The sequence below is a fragment of the Chiloscyllium punctatum genome, chromosome 8, assembly GCF_047496795.1.
Source record: "Chiloscyllium punctatum isolate Juve2018m chromosome 8, sChiPun1.3, whole genome shotgun sequence".
In the NCBI taxonomy this organism is placed as follows: domain Eukaryota; kingdom Metazoa; phylum Chordata; class Chondrichthyes; order Orectolobiformes; family Hemiscylliidae; genus Chiloscyllium; species Chiloscyllium punctatum.
In genome coordinates, this window is record NC_092746.1 from 118287419 (window position 1) to 118306305 (window position 18887).

The 18887-nt window shown below is 42.7% G+C and overlaps 1 protein-coding gene across 1 annotated transcript; it reads left to right on the forward strand.

Moving 5' to 3' along the window:
- The first annotated feature begins 5147 nt into the window (after positions 1-5147).
- LOC140480844 (HIG1 domain family member 1A, mitochondrial-like) lies at positions 5148-14618 on the forward strand. The gene is made up of 4 exons (XM_072576327.1): positions 5148-5287; positions 11824-11931; positions 12184-12318; positions 13269-14618. Exons 2-4 carry the CDS (start codon positions 11829-11831, stop codon positions 13340-13342), a joined length of 312 nt encoding a protein of 103 aa, XP_072432428.1. The 5' UTR covers positions 5148-5287; positions 11824-11828; the 3' UTR covers positions 13343-14618.
- The last annotated feature ends 4269 nt before the right edge of the window (positions 14619-18887 follow it).

Consider the following 18887-nt stretch of genomic DNA (forward strand, 5'->3'; position numbering starts at 1 on the left):
ATTGTTCCTCTAATTTGCAGTTTGATTCATTGTGGCAATGGAGGAGGCCAAGGATGGTCATGTTGGAAAGGGGGTGGGAAGGGGAATTGAAATGGACAGTGACTGGGAGCTCTGGTTGGCCCCTGAGACTCTGGTTGAGATGTTTGGTAAACCGTTCCATTAGTTTACGTTTGGTTCCCCAATGCAGAGAAGACCACATCGGGAGCACTGGATACAGTAAACTAGGTTGGAGGAGAGGCAGGTGAACCTCTGTCTCATCTGTTTGGGGCCCTGGATGGAGGTGATGGGAGTGTTGTGCTGGCAGGGTTTGGATCTTTCTGGTTGCAGGGAGGGTACCTGGAGGTTTTGGGGTCGGGTGGGAGGTGTGGCACGAACTAAGGATTCATGAAGGGAATGGTCCTTGCGGAAGGCAGAGAGGGGTGGGGAGGGGAAAATGTCCTTGGTGGTGGTGTTTAGTTGGAGTTGGTGCAAGTGTTTAAGGATGATGCGTTGGATGTGGAGACTATTGGGGTGGTAGGTGAGGACAAAGGGGACTATGTCTTTATTGTGTTTAGAGGGCAGGGGGTTTAGAGCAGTGGAACGGGGAATGGAGATGGTGCAGTTGAAGACTGTCTGGATAACGGAGAGGTGAAAGACATGTTGTTCGAAACAGGTGGACATCTGGACGGTATTAGGCAAGAACTTTCAAAAGTTGATTGGGGGCAGATGTTCACAGTTAAAAGGACAGCTGGAAAATGGGAAGCCTTCAAAAATGAGATAATGAGAGTCCAAAGACAGTATGTTCCTGTTAGGGTAAAAGGCAAGGCTGGTAGGTGTAGGGAATGCTGGATGACAAGAAAAATTTAGGTTTTGATTAAGGAAAATAAGGAAGCATATGTCAGGTATAGACAGCAGAGATCAAGTGAATCCTTAGAAGCGTATAAAGGCAGTAGGAGTATACTTAAGAGGGAAATCAAGAGGGTAAAAAGGGGACATGAGATAACTTTGGCAAATAGGGTTAATGAGAATCCAAAGGGATTTTGTAAATATATTAAGGACAAAAAGGAAATTATGGAGGGAATAGGGACCCTCAAAGATCAGCAAGGCAGCCTATGTGTGAAACCGCAGGAGTTGGGTGAGATACTAAACGAGTATTTTGCATCAGTGTTTACTGTGGAGAAGGTCATTGAAGACATAGAATGTGGGGAAATAGATGGTAACATCTTGAAAAATGCCCATATCAAGCAGGTGGTGTTTGATATCTAAAATTGCACAAAAGTGGATAAATCCCCAGGACCAGATCAGGTGTACCCTAGAACTCTGTGGGAAGCGAGGGAAGTGATTGCTGGGCCACTTGCTGAGATATTTGTATCATCTATAGTCACAGGTGAGGTTCCGGAAGACTGGAGGTTGGCTAATGTGGTTCCACTGTTTAAGAAGGGTGGTAAGGACAAGCTAGGGAACTATAGACCAGTGAGTCTGACCTCGGTGGTGGGCAAGTTGTTGGAGGGAATCCTGAGGGACAGGATTTACATGCATGGCTTTGTGCATGGGAGATCATGTCTCATGAACTTGATTGAATTTTTTTTAAGAAATAACGAAGAGGGCAGGCCTTCAAGAAGGTTCGTCGTGGTTGATTGGTTAGCAAGGAATACAGGGAGAACTAGCCATTTGGATACAGAACTGGCTCGAAGGTTGAAGACGGAGAGTGCTGGTGGAGGGTTGTTTTTCAGACTGGAGGCCTGTGACCAGTGGTGTGCCACAAGGATCAGTGCTCGGTCTACTGCTTTTTGTCATTGATATAAATGATTTGGAATATGAACATTGATAGTATTGTTCATATGGTAAGTTTACAGATGACACCAAAATTGGGTGTAGTGGACAATGAAGAAGGTTACTTCAGTGTACAATGGGATCTTGATCAGATGGGCCAATGGGCTGAGGAGTGGCATATGAAGTTGAATTTAGATAAATGTGCGGTGCTGCAATTGGAAAGGCAAATTAGAGCAGGACTTATACACTTAACGGTAAGGTCCAGGGGAGCAAAGAGATCTTTGAGTATAGATTCATAGCTCCTTGAAAGTGGAGTCGCAGGTAGATAGGTTAGTGAAGAAGGCACTTGGTGTGCTTTCCTTTATTGGACATAGCATCGAGTACAGGAGTTGGGAGGTCATGCTGCGGCTGTATAGGACATTAGTTAGGCCACGTTTGGAATATTGTGTGAAATTCTGGTCTCCCTCCTATTGGAAGGACGTTGTGAAACTCAAAAGGGCTCAGAAAAGATTTACAAGGAATGTTGCCAGAGTTGGAGGATTTGAACTACACGAAGAGGCTGAGTAGGCTGGGGCTGTTTTCCCTGGAGCATCAGAGGCTGAGGGGTGACCTTATAGACATTTATAAAATCATGAGGAGCATGGATATTATAAATAGACAAGGTCTTTTCCCAGGGGGAATCCAGAACTAGAGTGCATAGGTTTAAGGTGAAAGGGGAAAAATGTGAAAGGGACATAGGGGGAAACATTTTCATGCAGTTACATTGATGACTGGATTGGTGCAGTGTCCTGTACACAGGCTGAACTGGAGCAAATCATCCACTTCGCCCACAACTTCCACCCTAACCTCAAATTTACTTGGTCCATTTCGGACACCCCCCCCCCACCCCTTCCTTGACCTCTCCTTTTCCATGTCCAATGACAGTCTCCAGAAGGATGTTTCCTATAAATCCACAGACTCTCACATCTACCTGGACTACACCTCCTCCCACCCAATATCCTGCAAGAACTCCATCCCGCTCTCCCAATTCATCCGCCTCCACAGTATGTGCTCAGATGAGGAGACTTTCCACTCCCCAGCATCCCGGATGTCCACCTATTTCAAACAATGTGCTTTTCCCTGCCTCTGTTATCCAGACAGGGGTTCACCTGCCTCTCCTCGAACCTAATTTACTGTATCCAGTGCTCCCAATGTGGTCTTCTCTAAATCGGGAGACCAAACATAAACTAAGGGAATGATTCACCAAGCATCTCAGCAGAGCCTGCAGGAGCCAACCAAAACTCCCAGTCACTGCCCATTTTAATTCCTTTCCCACTCCCTTTCCAACATGACCATCCTTGGCCTCCTTAGTTGCCACAACGAATCAAATCGCAAATGGGAGGAACAATATCTCATCTTCTGCCTGGGCAGCTTAGAGCCTGGAGGACTCAACATGGAGTTCTCCAATTTCAAATAACCTCCCTTCGCATCGCCTGACTCCCTTCCGTTCCCAGCCCTGCCCCTTCCCTTCCATTCCTCTAATCGACCAGCCAGGTTGTACACTCTACTTGTCTCCACCTGTCCTCACCTCACCACCACCTAACCCCCCACCTTGTTTATCTGCACCTCCCTTAAACACACTGCCAGTCCTGAAGAAGGGTTAGATTCAAAACATTGACTTCTCCACCTCCTGATGCTGCCTGGCTTGCTGTGTTCTCCCAGCCTTCTGCTTGTCTATTCAAGCTCTTATGCAACCAATTAGTGATCACAGAAATGTCTCAATGTGTATCTGTCGCTGTGTTACTCATAGCAGGGTAGCCCCACCGTAGTGGGGTAGCCTATTAGCTTACACTGTTGTATTGCACAGAAGGAGGAAGCTCTTTCCGGTGACCCTGGACCCATTGGAGGCACTCCCAAACCTGTACATCAGAGCCACACCATCCCTTTAATCCTCTATCCTTGACCTCTCAAACCTGGCACAGCACAACACATTATCCCAAACCTCCATCTTGTTGCAGTCTGAAAGTCTGGTCCGGCTGATGTCTGTGATGTACCTGAAATCTGGGTTCCTCTTCTTCAGGGACTGCCTGCAGTCCCAGCTGCGGCTACTTCTTGAATCTGCAGTGACTGCAGAGCTGCCAGCTTGTCTGATTGGCCACCATCTCTCTAAGGCTGTACCCCTTCCCAGTTAAGAGTGTGGTGCTGGAAAAGCATAGCAGGTCAGACAGCATCTGAGGAGCATGAGAATCGACAGACCTCTCAACTGGACAGAACACTGGCAAATGGAATTCACCTTGAAAATGTAATGCATTCGGGGAGGGTTAATAAAACGAGGGTCGGATGTGTGGTGCTCGAAAAGCACAGCAGGTCAGGCAGCATCCGAGGAGCAGGAGAATCTACGTTTCGGGCAAAAAACTCTGTCTTCCTTAACAAAATGAGGGTCTGGTGGAAGGGGGAGGGGAAGGATAAGGGGTTAGGGATGGTTGTAATCTACCCCTCTTCCTCTATTTCATTGAAGAACAGATGACCCATAAGGCGTACACACGATATATTCAGGCCTTCATGACCATTGGTCAGTGCAGGATGTGTGGACTGGGCATGTGATAAGCTAATATTATTGTCTTTAAGCGTAAAAGTAGTGTTTTTTTTATCATGGTTAATTCCTTATTAATTCTTTCCTTAATAAAATTTACATTTTAACTGCATAGTCACGTTGAGACTGGGGAAACCCTGCTACCTCCTTATTGGATGGGAATGAAAGATGCAGAAGGTGTTATAATTGTGCAGTTTTTTAAAAATAATGCATTACTTTTGGGCGAAGACTTTTCCGGTAAGCTCTTTCGAAGTATTAAGCAACAGGGGTGTGAGTGTGCCAACAGAAATCCAGGTTAGTTTCCCAATAACAAAAATTCCCATTCACTTGCACAATATCTACCCCGCGTCTCTGCGTCACAGCCGCCTCCGGCCGCCGATTGGTTCTTTTCACACGTCAATCACACAGGCGTCCCATGACGTAAGCTATTTTATGAATGAAGCCGAATTTCCTCGGAATCCACCGATCGATTATATTTTTCTTTTTTTAAAAAAAAACTGCCACTCTCTAAATACCCGAACGACGTAAATGTTCAACCGCTCGCTGTTCTTTTTCCTGAATCTTAAAAGTGAGGGAGCGGTGGTCTGATGGCAGGGCGGCGTCGCCATAGCAACCAGCCGGCAAGCTCAGAACCCTTTTCAAAGAATAACGGATAGCCATTCGGATAAACCTGATCGATGGAATAAGTATCGATTCTGAAATCGAAATTTGATTCTGAAATGTATAAACGTAGTTATCGTTGTTAATGGTAGATCTAGAGAGGAGAATGTCAATGCCACGTGAGCAGGATGGCCCCGAGATCCGTGCTCTGACGTCACACACCCACCGCGATGTGACGTCAGTTCCGGTGCCGCCCCTCCCCACGAGGTGACATTCACCGGCTCGGAGGGGCCATGAGCTCAGTTGGAGCCGGCGTCTGTGGTTGCTGGTTGTAGTCTCGTTTGGGCGTTCAAATCGGATCAGGTGAGCTGGGTCAGACTCCTGCTTATTTTTGACCAGCGGTCGGCGCTGGGTCCACTTTTGTTTGTCATTTAGGTGAGAATGTTGAAACTACAGGTGACCCCCTCCCCCCTCCAAAGTTGGTGGTATGGTGGGCAGTGAAGGTGGGGCTACCAGGGGCGACAGAGATCAATCGGGTCAATGGGCTGAGGAATGGCAGGTGGCGTTTGCCTTTGGGTGAACGTGAGGTGTTAGAGTTTGGTAAAGCAAGACTTTCGCAGTTAACGGGTGAAGTTGGAACGGATAGAGTGGAGCTGAAAAAAGCACAGCAGGTCAAGCAGTATCAAGGGAGTTGCTGTTACAGGTTGGAACCTTCTGTCTGAAATGATGGGTTCACCTCCTCGGGACCTGTGGATCGGTTTTATTTTTCTGCGCGCCATGGCTGTGCTTTTCCAGTCAAGATTAGGGTGGTGCTGGAAAAGCACAGGCCAGGCAGATCCAAGGAGCAGGAAAGTCAATGTTTTGGGTGAAACCCCTGATGAAGGGCTTTTGCCTGAAACGTTGCTTTTCCTGCTTCTTGGATGCTCCTGGCCTGCTGTGTTTCTCTGGCACCATTCTAATCTCTAGCATCTGCAGTACCCACTTCTGCCCTATGCTTTTTCCAGCTCCACACTTATCCACTCTGAATCTCCAGCATCTGCAGTTCTCTCTATCTCATTGGGTAATGTTGTACAACAGAGCTAGGGCTTTAGGTACATAATTAATTGACCCTTTTTTGTATGAGGTTTTAACATGCTTGACTTCTGACTTGAGTATAGGAGTTGGTGAGACTTCTCTTAGAATGCTGTGTCCATTTCTGCTCTCTCTGTTAGAGGAAGCTGTTATATTAACTGGAGAGTTCAAAAGAGATTTGCCAGGAATGGAGGGTTGAGTTCTAAGGATAGGGTGGGACACTCTCTGGAGTGTAGAAAGTTGAGCAGTGACTTTTTTAGAGTTTTATAAACTAATGACTATAGATAGTGAATGGCAAGTGTTTTCTCTAGGTGGAGGATTTAAAGTTTGAGGGTATATTTTTAAGATGAGATTTTAAAAAGACATGGGATAATTCCTTTTAGTGATTTGTGTGTGGAGTAAAGTTCCAGGGGAAGTAGTAGATGTGGCACAATTACAATCTTCTAAAAGACATATGGTAAGTACATGAATAAGAACTATTTAGGAGAGATGTGGGTTAAGCACAGGCAGGTGGGACTAGATTAGTTTGAGATTTTGCTCAGCATGGACTAATTGGATTGAAGGGTCTGTTTCTGTACTGTATCACTGTTCTGGAATTTTCCTATCCTAGCTCCCTCTCCCAGGGTAAGCTGGGGATTGAATCCTGTCTTGGACCAGCTGAGCAGGAACTTACACTATCCCCTACCCTGTGTGGTGTCCTATTCTCTCTCCCTCTTCTAACCCCTCTTTGGTACATTAGTGTAGTGTATTTTGTATGTCAGAGGAATTGGTGTGTTGAATCATTGGGTTGCTTGCTCTGAATTATATTGTTTCTGTTGTTTTGGCAACTACACTCAATGTAGACAGCTGTGGAGGATTCCATGATACTCCAGACTTGTCCTTGCAGATGACGATCTCTCAACCCCAGGTTACAATCAAACAGGGTATTTGGAAGCGTAGTTTTTAGTGTTGCTAAAGGAGCAGTGCTCCGAAAGCTAGTGTTTCCAAATAAACCTGTTTGACTGAACCTGGGGGAGAGTGGTGCTGGAAAAGCACAGCAGGTCGAGCAGGAGAATCTGGCAAAAGCCCTTCATCAGGAATGGGGCTGTGAGCTGAGGGGGTGGCAAGATAAATGGAAGCGGGGGTGGGGTTGGGGAAGGAGATGTGGCTGTGGCAGCGAGTAGTCTGGAGATGAGTTGTCTATCCGGTCCAATACCGGCTCCTCCACATCATTGCAGATAATAGGCAGCTTTGGTACATTTGTCGCTCTTAACTTATTGTTGGCTTGGTGTGTTCCCTTAAAGTGGACTCGTGCTGTTGCTTTAGAGAAATGTTATATATGGTTTTTAAGCAAAATGTGTCATAACTTAAGCCTACAACCATTAATTTGTACCAACATGTGGAATTGTCTGATTAGTGTTCATTTTTAATTGATCAGTTTGGGTCAGTGAGATTGAAGATTTGGCTTCCTTTCCATTTGCATTACATACAAATACCATATTTAGGATTTTAGTGTGCTGCTGTTCTTGATTGGATGATCGTCTGTGGGTTAGCCAAGGTTCAGTGGTTACGCTATCATCTCTGAGTCACTGTTTAAGTTCTGTTTCAGCAAACTAAACATGCAATTTCGGGTGGTAAAGGTAAGTCACTATTGGGCTGTTCTTTTGTTATAGTGGGATGACTGGTGATTTAATCTGCAGGTCATCACCCCTCAGGTGAGGGGCGAGGTTGAGAAGGAGAGTATTTCATAATAAGAAAATTACTGCAGATGTTGGAATCTGTACTGAAGAGTCATCTAGACTCCAATGTTAGCTTGCTCGCTCGCCCTCCATAGATGCTACCTGAACTGTGACTTCTAGCATTTTTGTTTTCGGTATTTAAAACCTGAAATGAACCCATACTCTTGGTGTCTCACTGCATTCCAATCCAGCCAGCTGAGCTAGCCAACCTCTCTGGTACTGGTTCGATGAAACATTAAACTGAAGCCACACTCTAGCTTCCCCAACTTCCATTCGTATCTATCTCTCATCCATACCATCCAAACAGATCATGTGCTTAATATCAGATTGGTAAGACTTTGCCTTTCCTTGTGGAACTGGAACCTTGTGGCCCAGAAGTTGCAGTATTGAGACAGAACAGGCACTTGGCCTGAGCGGTCAAAATTCAGATTGTAAGCTTTGGGCTGTAGACAAATTGATCCTCCTGTGTAGGAAATGTAGCTGCTAACTTGCATATAGCAAACTTCTGAAAACAAATCTGACATTGATCGAATCAGTTTGTGTTGAAGGAGGCTTAAATATTAATCAGATTGAGAACTCTCCTGCTCTTCTTTTGAAATAGTTTTATTGAGATGGGGCCTTTATTAATGTTAATTGAAACATCATGCAGTACCCCTTCAATACTCTGCAACATTGGTCTTGATTTTTGCTCATTATAGAGCAAACCTTGAATGCACATCTGACCAAGAAGCAAATGTGCCATAGCTGACTCAGTCACCTCTCTGACTTTTTGTACTATGTGCAGCACTTCTATTTGCCAAACATGGATGTTACCACTGCTTCTAAGCAACGACTAACTTCCCACTGATTTAAGTAAATTCTAGTTCATCTTTTGCTGATCCAAAATGTTAACCCTGCATTGGGCAAGCCTAGGACAGATGAAATTCACTCACTCAAGCTTTCCCTTTTTGAAATTGTCCCTCCCATGCACTCTATACTTTGCCTAACCTAGTGCAGGAATCTACATCTACAAACTTGCAGGCACAACACTTACCCCTTCATCCAAGATATGGATGTGCCAAAGTTTAAAAACTGCATGACACCAGGTTATAGTCCAAAAGCTTGACTTGAAAGTACAAGCTTTGAATGTTCTCCTTCGTCAGGTAGCTGGTGGGGCTAGTCATTCAAAAAATGCACAACCTGTAGGCTGTTGTCGAGAGTGTGGTGCTGGAAAAGCACGGCAGGTCAGGGAGCATCTGAGTAGCAGGAGAAGTGACGTTTTGGGCATAAGCCCTTCATCAGGAAGGTTTTGTGCCCAAAATGTCAATTCTCCTGCTCCTTGGATGCTGCCTGACTGACTTTGCTTTTCCTGCACCACACTGAGGGGTGATCTTTTATAGAAGTTTACAAAATGATGAGGGGCATGGATAGGATAAATAGGCAAAGTCTTTTCCCTGGGGTCAGGGGGTCCAGAACTAGAGGGCGTAGGTTTAGGGTGAGAGGGGAAAGATGAGACCTAAGGGGCACCTTTTTCACACAGGGTGGTACGTGTATGGAATGAGCTGCCAGAGGATGTGGTGGAGGCTGGTACAATTGCAACATTTAAAAGGCATCTGGATGGGTATATGAATAGGAAGGGTTTGGAAGGATATGGGCTGGGTGCTGGCAGGTGGGACTAGATTGGGTTGGGATATCTGGACGGCATGGACAGGTTGGACCCAAGGGTCTGTTTCCAAGCTGTACATCTGACTCTTAAGTTATCTCTGGCAGTGACTTGAAAGAAATTCTGGGGTTTATGCATTAAACAACCAAAACCTACATCCCCTTTCTAAGTGATTTTAAAGACTTAGCCATCTAGGTTTGTCTAATATATCACATCAGTTGTATGAGACTTGATCTTTACTTAAATGCTGTGCCCTATGTATCCTGCCCCACTAATTACCTGACAAAGTAGCAGTGCTCCAAAGCTTGTGCTTTCTCTCAAACCTGTTGGATTCTAACCTGGTTGGATGTGAATGTTAACTTTGTCCTCTGTCCAAGTTGTTGTTACTTTAAAGTGATGGAGGAAATGAGGTATCAGATTTGATGTACTCCACCGATCAGCAAACCAGTTATTGCTGCTCCCTGTCTCCTAAACATTTACTAAACTGTTTTCAATTTTTTTGCTAAACTTGTACAAAGCTTTGTCCAATTCTTTCCTGCTTCCCCATATATTGACCACCTTTATACAGACTTCTGTCTGTCATGAAAAAAATCAACTAGTAAAATATAGGTCTACCCCTCAAACCCATAAAATGCTGGAGAAACTCAGCAGGCCTAGCAGCATCTGTGGATCAAAAAACACAACATTGTGTGTACAAGTGACTGTTGTTTGGAGTTCCAGCGTCTGTAGTATTTTGCTTTTGTCATTACAAAACCAGTATTCACTTGTAGATCAGCTTTTCTGTTCAATTTTCCTTATCACTCATTGATTCCAGTAAGTTCCCCTAATTGCAATTAAACTGACAGGTGATAGTTTCTTTCCTTGCCTTTTCAAATGGAGTGACTTTGCAGATTTTCAATCTCTCAAACTTCTAAATCTGTTCCCAAATCTCCATTCTATAATGTAATCCTTAGAACGAGAGTTTTTAGTTTGTGTGGCATATGAATATAGCCTTGAAGGCATTGTCCCATGAAATTGCTAAGAACATCATAGGCGCACAACCATACACTCAACTTCTAAAGAATAATTTTTTATAAAAGTTGAGGATGTGTATCAAGGCTGGTATTTCCCACCATCACCTAACTGGACTTGAAAATAGTATTGTACTGACTACTTGGGCTGCTGCAATCTCTGTGGCCAAAGTGTAGTTTCGTAGTGTTAATTAGTCAGAAGTCCCAGTGTGTCATTCCCAAACACTTGAAGCAAGCTCAACCCCATCCTAGGCCTTGCAGTGGTATGATGAGATGGTGACTTGCTTGTTGATATTGGTAAAATTCTTGTCTAGAAGGCACTCTAATCAGCGGATTATGGGTTTGAGTTTCCCTTCAAAAATTGGGAACAAATTTGAGCTGACTCACACTTGAGTGAGTGTTGCACTGTAGGTGTTGGCCACATTTAAATGAGATGCTAAACCAAGACCTCCTCTGTTTGCCAGTTGGATGCAAGAGATTTGATTGTATTTACTTTGACTAGCATCCCTAAAATAGATTGATCATTATCGCAATGTTTTTGTGGTGCCATGTTGTGTGAATTGTTTATTGAAACTCCTACATTACTACAATATCTACACACAGCAAAAATACTCGGCTGCAAAGCAGTTCACAATCTTATTTACAGTGAACCTTCATGGAAAAGCATGAAAGGTTCTCCATCTTCTGATGCCTGGCTTGCTGTGTTCTTTCTTTCATTCTCCTGTTTGTCTACTTTGGATTTGCAGGTTTTTTTTCTCCAGCTCATTCTATAAAGGTTCTCCTTTTGAAGTGACAGCAAGTCCCTAAACAGCCCATTATTATGGTGATTTAACATTGTGATCTCCTTGTATTAGGATGATCTGGTTAATTTTGCACATCCCAGCTGTGTAATAATCTAATGTATTCCCTGAAAATTCCTTTGTTTATTTGGCCTCTTTGTATTTAATTTACAACTCTCTCCACTCCTCTGGTTTTACTTTTCCAATCTGCATTGTTTGCTGAAATAGCCAGAAATTGTCATGTCATTATGACTTGCACATGAATAATTTGTGGGCTATGTTCCTTGTTCCATGTAAATGAGGATTTCCTGTAAACCCAACCCAGTGGTTGAGACAGTCAGAAAATCAGGTGGTTTATGGGAAGTGTGTGCTTTGCTAGCTTGGATTACGTATTTGTGTGAATCACTTTCAGATTCTGAATCAAATTGAAACAAGACACCAATTTTTTTTCAGGAAATGATATGTTTGAAAGCAGTAAGCGAGAAGAGAAGTCTGTCAGCTTCAGGGATAAGAGTCCGTCTACGAGGTTGACTAGAAATATAGTGCCTCTCCTTTTTTCTTTGACCTTTTTTTATTTGCTAATCTAAAGGTAACCTGTGTTTTGTAGCTATCTCCTTGCTGCTAGTAGCTCTCCACATTAGCTTTTACTTTAGCTGATTAACTTTAATTATTTTTGCAGTCACCATGTCTTCGAGCAATGTGAGCCTGGTTCCTATGCTTCCATCAGAAGATGACCAAACTTCAAAGCTTATTCGAAAATCCAAGGAGTCCCCATTTGTCCCTATTGGTAAGTTGCTGTGTATAAATCATTCTTCTCCATTTTATCAATTGCTAGTGACTCAACCCTTGCCACATGGCTACCATTTCACAATAGAAACTCTCAAATTTAATCAATGATTATTTACAGTGTAACCCCTTTTACAAAAAAGAGCAAAGTCTTGTAGAAATGGATTTGAAGAGTTCCATGATTCTTTATGGGTTTAGCTATTGAATAGTATTTAATCTCCAGGAAAAAGTAAACATTCTATTTGTGTTCCAGGGATTGCTGGGTTTGCATCTGTGGTGGCTTATGGACTGTACAAACTGAAGATGAGAGGAAACAAAAAAATGTCTGTACATCTTATCCACATGCGTGTGGCTGCCCAGGGATGTGTAGTAGGAGCCATGACTATAGGTATTCTATAATTTCCAGTATTTGTAAGATTGCCATTATAATGAACAATATCATGCTAATTGGACATGTTGGATGAATTTTGCTTGCTTTCAAAATATCCATCACCAAATTCCACAATGCATTTTTCCTCATTTTCTCTTGATACTAATTTACCAGAAGGTCTGCTCTGAAGGCTGAATTCTTCTAAGCCTAGATAGTTTAATCAACCTGTTTTAAAACCTTCTGACCCACCACTGAAGGTGGGACTTCAAGCTGCCCCTTCTGGACCAGAGGTGGAGATACTGTCACTACCACAGAACACTTATATTCTAGGATATTCAAGTGGTAAAAGGAAAGCATAATGACCCACTTTTTAAAAAGGAAAAATCCACACTGGGCTGTCACAATTTCAAAATGGGTCAACTATTCCTACTCTGGTGCCATCTTGAATTTGCCATCTCTGGAGAATTGGGTGCACAGTTTTTCCTTTAAATGAGCTTGAGGATCTAAATTTTTTTTCTAATCCACCTGTTCTGATGTTACATCTCTGGAACAGATGGGACTTGAACCTAGCCTCCTTGTTTAGGGGTAGGGACACTAGCACTGTGCCACAAGAGGGCCCGTATTGTCAATTTTGTTTCCGTATATGCACCTGAAGTCTGACCTTTGAAATAAAACCCAAATTGCAAAACAATTTTTGGAATTTCATGTTTCAACTGAGTTTCAATATTTTAAAAGTTCACTTCTGTTGGAAAATAGGAACAGGCCATTCAGTCCAATTAGTTGATGTTTAGACTCCATGGCAAGAATGGACCTGTACCCATGTGTATATTTTCCACAATTCCTTCAGTCTCTCCAGTGCTGACCCCTTTCTATTAAGCAGTTAGCTAACCTAGTGTTAATGTTAACATAGTCTCTGATTCAAATACTAATATTGGAGATATATCCTAACTAGTGTTTTGCTATTACAGGTGTTCTTTGGTCGATGTACAAAGAATATGTTGTGAAGCCCAGGGAACAGAAAATTGCTCTGCTTCAGAAATGAAGTTGGACCTGTTTACCGTCATTCTTAGAATTTAAAATCTTGTGCTTTCAAATGTACCTCACATTGAGGTGATTGGGATTTTTCCTTTCACCTTGGATAAGTACTTATTAGATATTTAAAACTTTAGATTTTTCAAACTTGCTTTAGACAGTATATTTTATACTGTCCAGGAATGATTTTTCAACAGGCATGATTAGTGCTGCTGGGTGCAGAATACCACTTTTATCTGATTTTGCCCAATTTACAAACAGAACTGTTTTTAATCTGATACTCTTTTCATAGTTATACATTGCAATCCTTTGAAGAATTTATCAGCTCCATGTTGGCAAGATATAATTAAACATTAGCCTGTTTGTCGTCATTATTTGTTTGAAGGGTGTTAGCTGCAGAGGTTAGACTAACATCATTCAACTGGCTGGTTGTTGCACGATGCAGTACTTGAGATCGCATTTCACTCTGTGTTGGCTGCATTCATGTCTTTAAGATGTTTAAGTTTGCTGCAATTCAGATCTGCTTCAGACACTTGAAATTACATGAGATGCTCAATGTTTGGGCAAAGCTTATTCCAAGTAGATCACAAGCCCTGTTTGAGTATTTCCACTGAATTTCAATTGGTCAAGAAGCAGTTATTACTCCTGTATTCATTTTTATTCATTCTTGAAAGACATTGGAAGTCTCCAGTGCATTCTGGAGCCTGCAGCATTATTAATTCTCTAATGTCAAATTCACTTGAACTTGTACAAACTGAATAATGTTTGATTTGGAAATGGTGAGCAAAAAAATAGTACGCTGGACTTTTATTTCAGTATCTTGAAGCAGGGCTTTTAATAATTGGTAACTTTTTTACAGCTTGCCTTCAACATTTATGTATTTTAAGTGTAACAGCTTAAACTGGAGACCTAATAATTAGAAAATGTTAGTGTAAAATTGATGTATTTCAGACTAATTTAAATATAGGATGACTTTTTTTTGTTTGAGTAAATTATGAATATAAAGATGGTTATTTTCACTGAAATGGGTCAATCTTTGTACTTGCAATCAAATTACCTTGGGTTGCAATGGGACTGTGCTACATCATTCAATGATATTTGGAGAACAAACCCCTTCATCTTCCAAAAGAAGTCTTGTATTTAAATGCACTTGAATCGAACTGTATATTGCTTAAACAGATATTTATTCAATGTATACATCACATTTCACAGATGTTAATGCATAATGAAATAAAGTAGCTTTTATTTCAAGATATTTTTAAAATAAAAACATCAAAGCAATGGAATTTGAGGCTGTTGGGTAATTATCATCACTGATATAGTACAGTAAGAATGAATTTACTTTTTCCTGATTTCACAACACTTGGTGTACCTAAATTGGCAAAATCTATTGTCAGATTGATTTAAACTGAATTTCTATAAACAAAAATTGAGCTCAATCTTTTGAACTTAGAACAATATAGCGCAGAACAGGTCCTTCGGCCTTCGATGTTGATCTGACCTGTGAACTAATCTAAGCCCATTCCCTTACACTATCCCATCATCCATGTGGTTATCCAAGGATTGTTTTAAATCTCCCTAATGTGGCTGAGTTAACTACACTGGCAGGCAGGGCATTCCACACCCTTGTGACTGAGTGAAGAACCTGCCTCTGACATCTGTCTTAAATCTATCACTCCTCAACTTGTAGCCAAGCCCCCTTGTACAAGCTGACATCCTAGGGAAAAAAGACTTTCATTGTCTACTTTATCGAATTCTGAATATGTATGTCTCTATCAAATCCCCTCTTAGCTGCTGTCTTTCCAATTAGAACAATCCCAAGTCTCAGCCTTTCCTCAGACCTTCCCTGTAGACTAGACCAGGCAACATCCTGGTAAATCTCCTCTGCACTTTTCCAATTTCACATCCTTCCTGAAATATGGTGACCAGAACTGTACACAATATTACAAGTGTGGCTACACTAGGGTTTTGTATAGTTGCAGTGTGACATTACAGCTCCAGAACGAAGTCCTTCTACCAACAAAACCAAACCCACCATATGCTGTCTTAACAGCACTATAAAACCTAGGTGGCAACTTTCAGGGATCTATGTACATGGACTCCAAGATCCCTCTGCACATCCATGCTAGAAAGAATCTTTCCATTAACCCAGTATTCTGCCTGCCTGTTCTTCCTAAAGTGAATCACCTCAAATACTTTATCTGCATTGAACTCCATTTACACCTCTGCCTAATTCTGCAGTTTATGCAAGTCCCCCTACAGCCTGCAACATTTTTCTACACTGTCCACTACTCCACCGACTTTAGTGGCATCTGCAAACTTACACATCCATCCACCTGTGCCTTCATCTTTGTCATTTATAAAAATGACAAACAGCAGTGGTCCCAAAACAGATCCTTGTGGTACACCACTAGTAACCAGACTGAATATTTTTCATCAACCACCACTCCCTGCCTCCTTACAGAAAACCAGTTTCTAATCCAAACTGCTAAAACACCCTCAATCCCATGCCTCTGCATTTTCTCCAAAAGCCTACCATGTGGAACCTTGTCAAAGGCTTTACTGAAGTCTATGTACATCACATCAATTCCTCATCCATATACATATCACCTTCTCAAAAAAAGTTTGAGACATGACCTGTGCTTGATGAAATCATGTTGACCACCTGCAATCAAATTGTTGCTTGCGAGATGATAAATCCTATCTCTCATAATCCTTTCCAAAACACTTTCTACAATAGATGGAAGGCTCACTGGTCTATAACTAGTTAGGTCATCTCTACTACCCTCGAACAAGAGCACAACATATACAATCCTCCAGCCCTGTGGGACTTAACCTGTAGACAATGATGATTCAAATATCAAAGCTAAAGGCTCCAACACCACCTCCCTAGCTTCCCAGAGATTCCTCTGATAAATCCCATCTGGCCCAGGGGATTTCTCTACTTTTCACTCCTTCTAGAATTGAGGACACCTCTCCCTTACTAGCCTCAATCCTTTCTAGTCTAATCCCATATCTCATTCTTCTCTACAATATTCTTTTCCTGAGTGAAAACCAATGAGAAATATTCATTTAACACCTGATCTCCACAGGGTCCACACACAACTTCCCACTTGTGTCTTTGGCCCTATTCCTACCCTAGTCATTCCTTCCTTGCATACCTATAGAAAGCTTTAGTGTTCTCCTTTATTCTACCTGCTAAAGTCTCTCGTGCTCTCTCATCAAGGACCCGCAATATCTGTTCCATAAACCAGCTCCACATTTGTCCGCATCCCCTGCATTTTGCTACCCCATTCTATGCATCCTATGTCTTGCCTAATCATAATTATAATTGCCCTTTCCTCATTGATAACTCCTGACATTTGGCATGTACCTATCCCTTTCCATCGCTGAACTAAACAGAACCAAATTATGGTCACTCTCTCCAAAGTACTCCCCTACCACTAAATCAAACACTTGGTAATGAACCAGGCCAAGTACCAGATCCAGTGTGGCCTCCCCTCTTGCCAGCCCTTTGACAGTGTGTCAGAAAACCCTCCTGCACACATTGGACAAAAACTGATCCATCTGACGTACTACAGTTATAGCATTTCTAGTCGATGTTGGGGATGTTAAAGTCCTCCATAATGATAACCCTGTTCCTTTCACTCCTAGCCAGAACTGTTGCCAATCCTCTCTTCCACCTACCTCGAACTCTGGAAGCCTATTTTAAAATAAAAAACTCCCAGCAGTGTGACCTCGCCTGTTTCTAACCTCAGCCCATACTAAAGTAGACGAGTCCTTTCAGCTACTGTTATACTGTCCTTGATGAACAATGCCACTCCCTTGTTTACCACCTTCCCTGTTCTTCATGAAAGATTTAAAACCTGGAACCTGCAACATCCATTCTTGACCCTGCTTTAATCAGGTCTCTGAAATGGCCACAACACCAAAGTCCCACATACCTATCCATGCTGCAAACTCACCTACCTTATTTCAGATACTCCTGGCATTGAAGTAGACACCCTTCAAACCAGCTTGCTGTCTGCCAGCACATTCTTGTGACTGAAATCCTGTCCATGTCCTCATCCTCACTATACCTCAGGTTCCTATCCCCCTGCTGAGCTAGTTTAAACACACCTGAATAACACCAGCAAATTTCCCACCCAGGATATCAGTATCCCTCTGGTTCAAGTGAAGACTGTCCTGTTTGTAGAGGTGCCACCTTCCCCAGAATGAGCCCCATCACTTGAAACCCTCCATCCTACACCATCCCTGCAGCCACGTGTTCAGCTATCTTTCCCTATTCCTTGCCTTGGTGTCACATGGCACGGTTAACAAACCAGAGGTAACAACTGTTTGTTTTAGCTCAGCTTCCACCATAGCTCCCTGAAATCCTGCCTTGCATCCCTATCCCTCTTCCTAACTATGTCATTGGTACCTATGTGGACCACGACTTGAGGCTGGTCATCCACTGCCTTCAGGACCCCAAAGATTTGATCTGAGACATCATTGGTCTTGTCTCCTGGGAGGCAACACACCAACTGAGTTTCGTTCATTTCCAACAGACCTATCTGACCCTCTTGACTATTGAGTCGCCAATGACTAACATGACAGATCCTTAGTAAGCAGGGTTAAGGAAAACGCTGAAGGCTTTTCATATATAAGGAGCAAGATGGTAACTAAGAAAAGGGTTGGCCCACACAAAGACAAAGGATAAAGGCAAGGTTTGTAGCTAAGGTTGAGGTTTAGGGTGTACATTTGCTCACTGAGCTGTAGGTTTGATATCCAGACGTTTCATTACCTGGCTAGGTAACATCATCAGTGGTAACCTCCAAGTGAAGCCTCACTTGGAGGTTGCCACTGTTACCTAGCCAGGTAATGAAACATCTGGATATCAAACCTACAGCTCAGCGAGCAAACCTACACCCTACAAAGGAGAAATGATGTGTGGGTCAGAAAATTGGTGAGATTCTTCATGAGTACTTTGCATCAGTATTCACTGAGGAGAGAGAGACATGGCGGAGGTTAGGGATAGATCTTTGATTCCTCTAGGTTATGTTGGCATAAGGAGGGAGGACGTGTTGTGTATTCTGAAAGGCATTAAATTGGACAAGTCCCCAGGCCTGGATGGGATATATCCCAGGTTACTGAGGGAAGTGAGAAAAAATAGCTGGGGCTTTAACAGATTTTTGTAGCATCCTTGAACACTGGGGAGGTCCCAGAGGACTGGAGAATTGCTAATGTTGTCTCCTTGTTTAAGGGTAGCTGGGATAATCCAAGTAATTACAGACCTGTGAGCCTGATGTCAGTGGTAGGGAACCTATTAGAGAAGATAGTTAGGGATAGGATATATACCTATTTGGGAGAAAATGGGAAATATAAGTAATAGGCAGCATGGTGCTGGCCAGGGAAGGTCACGTCTTTTACAAACCTAATAGAATGTTTTGAAGAGGTGACAAAGTTGATTGAAGGAAGGGATGTAGATGTCATATACATGGACTTTAGTAAGGCATTTGATAAGGTTCCCCATGGTAGACTGATGAACAACGTGAAGTCGCATGGGGCCCAGAATA

Excerpts from the sequence above, each read along its gene's own strand:
- LOC140480844 (XM_072576327.1), top strand. The coding sequence starts at position 11,829 with ATGTCTTCGAGCAATGTGAGCCTGGTTCCTATGCTTCCATCAGAAGAT. Across the intron at positions 11,932-12,183 it reads GTCCCCATTTGTCCCTATTG|GGATTGCTGGGTTTGCATCT; the intron begins GTAAGTTGCTGT and ends TTTGTGTTCCAG. Across the intron at positions 12,319-13,268 it reads AGTAGGAGCCATGACTATAG|GTGTTCTTTGGTCGATGTAC; the intron begins GTATTCTATAAT and ends TTGCTATTACAG.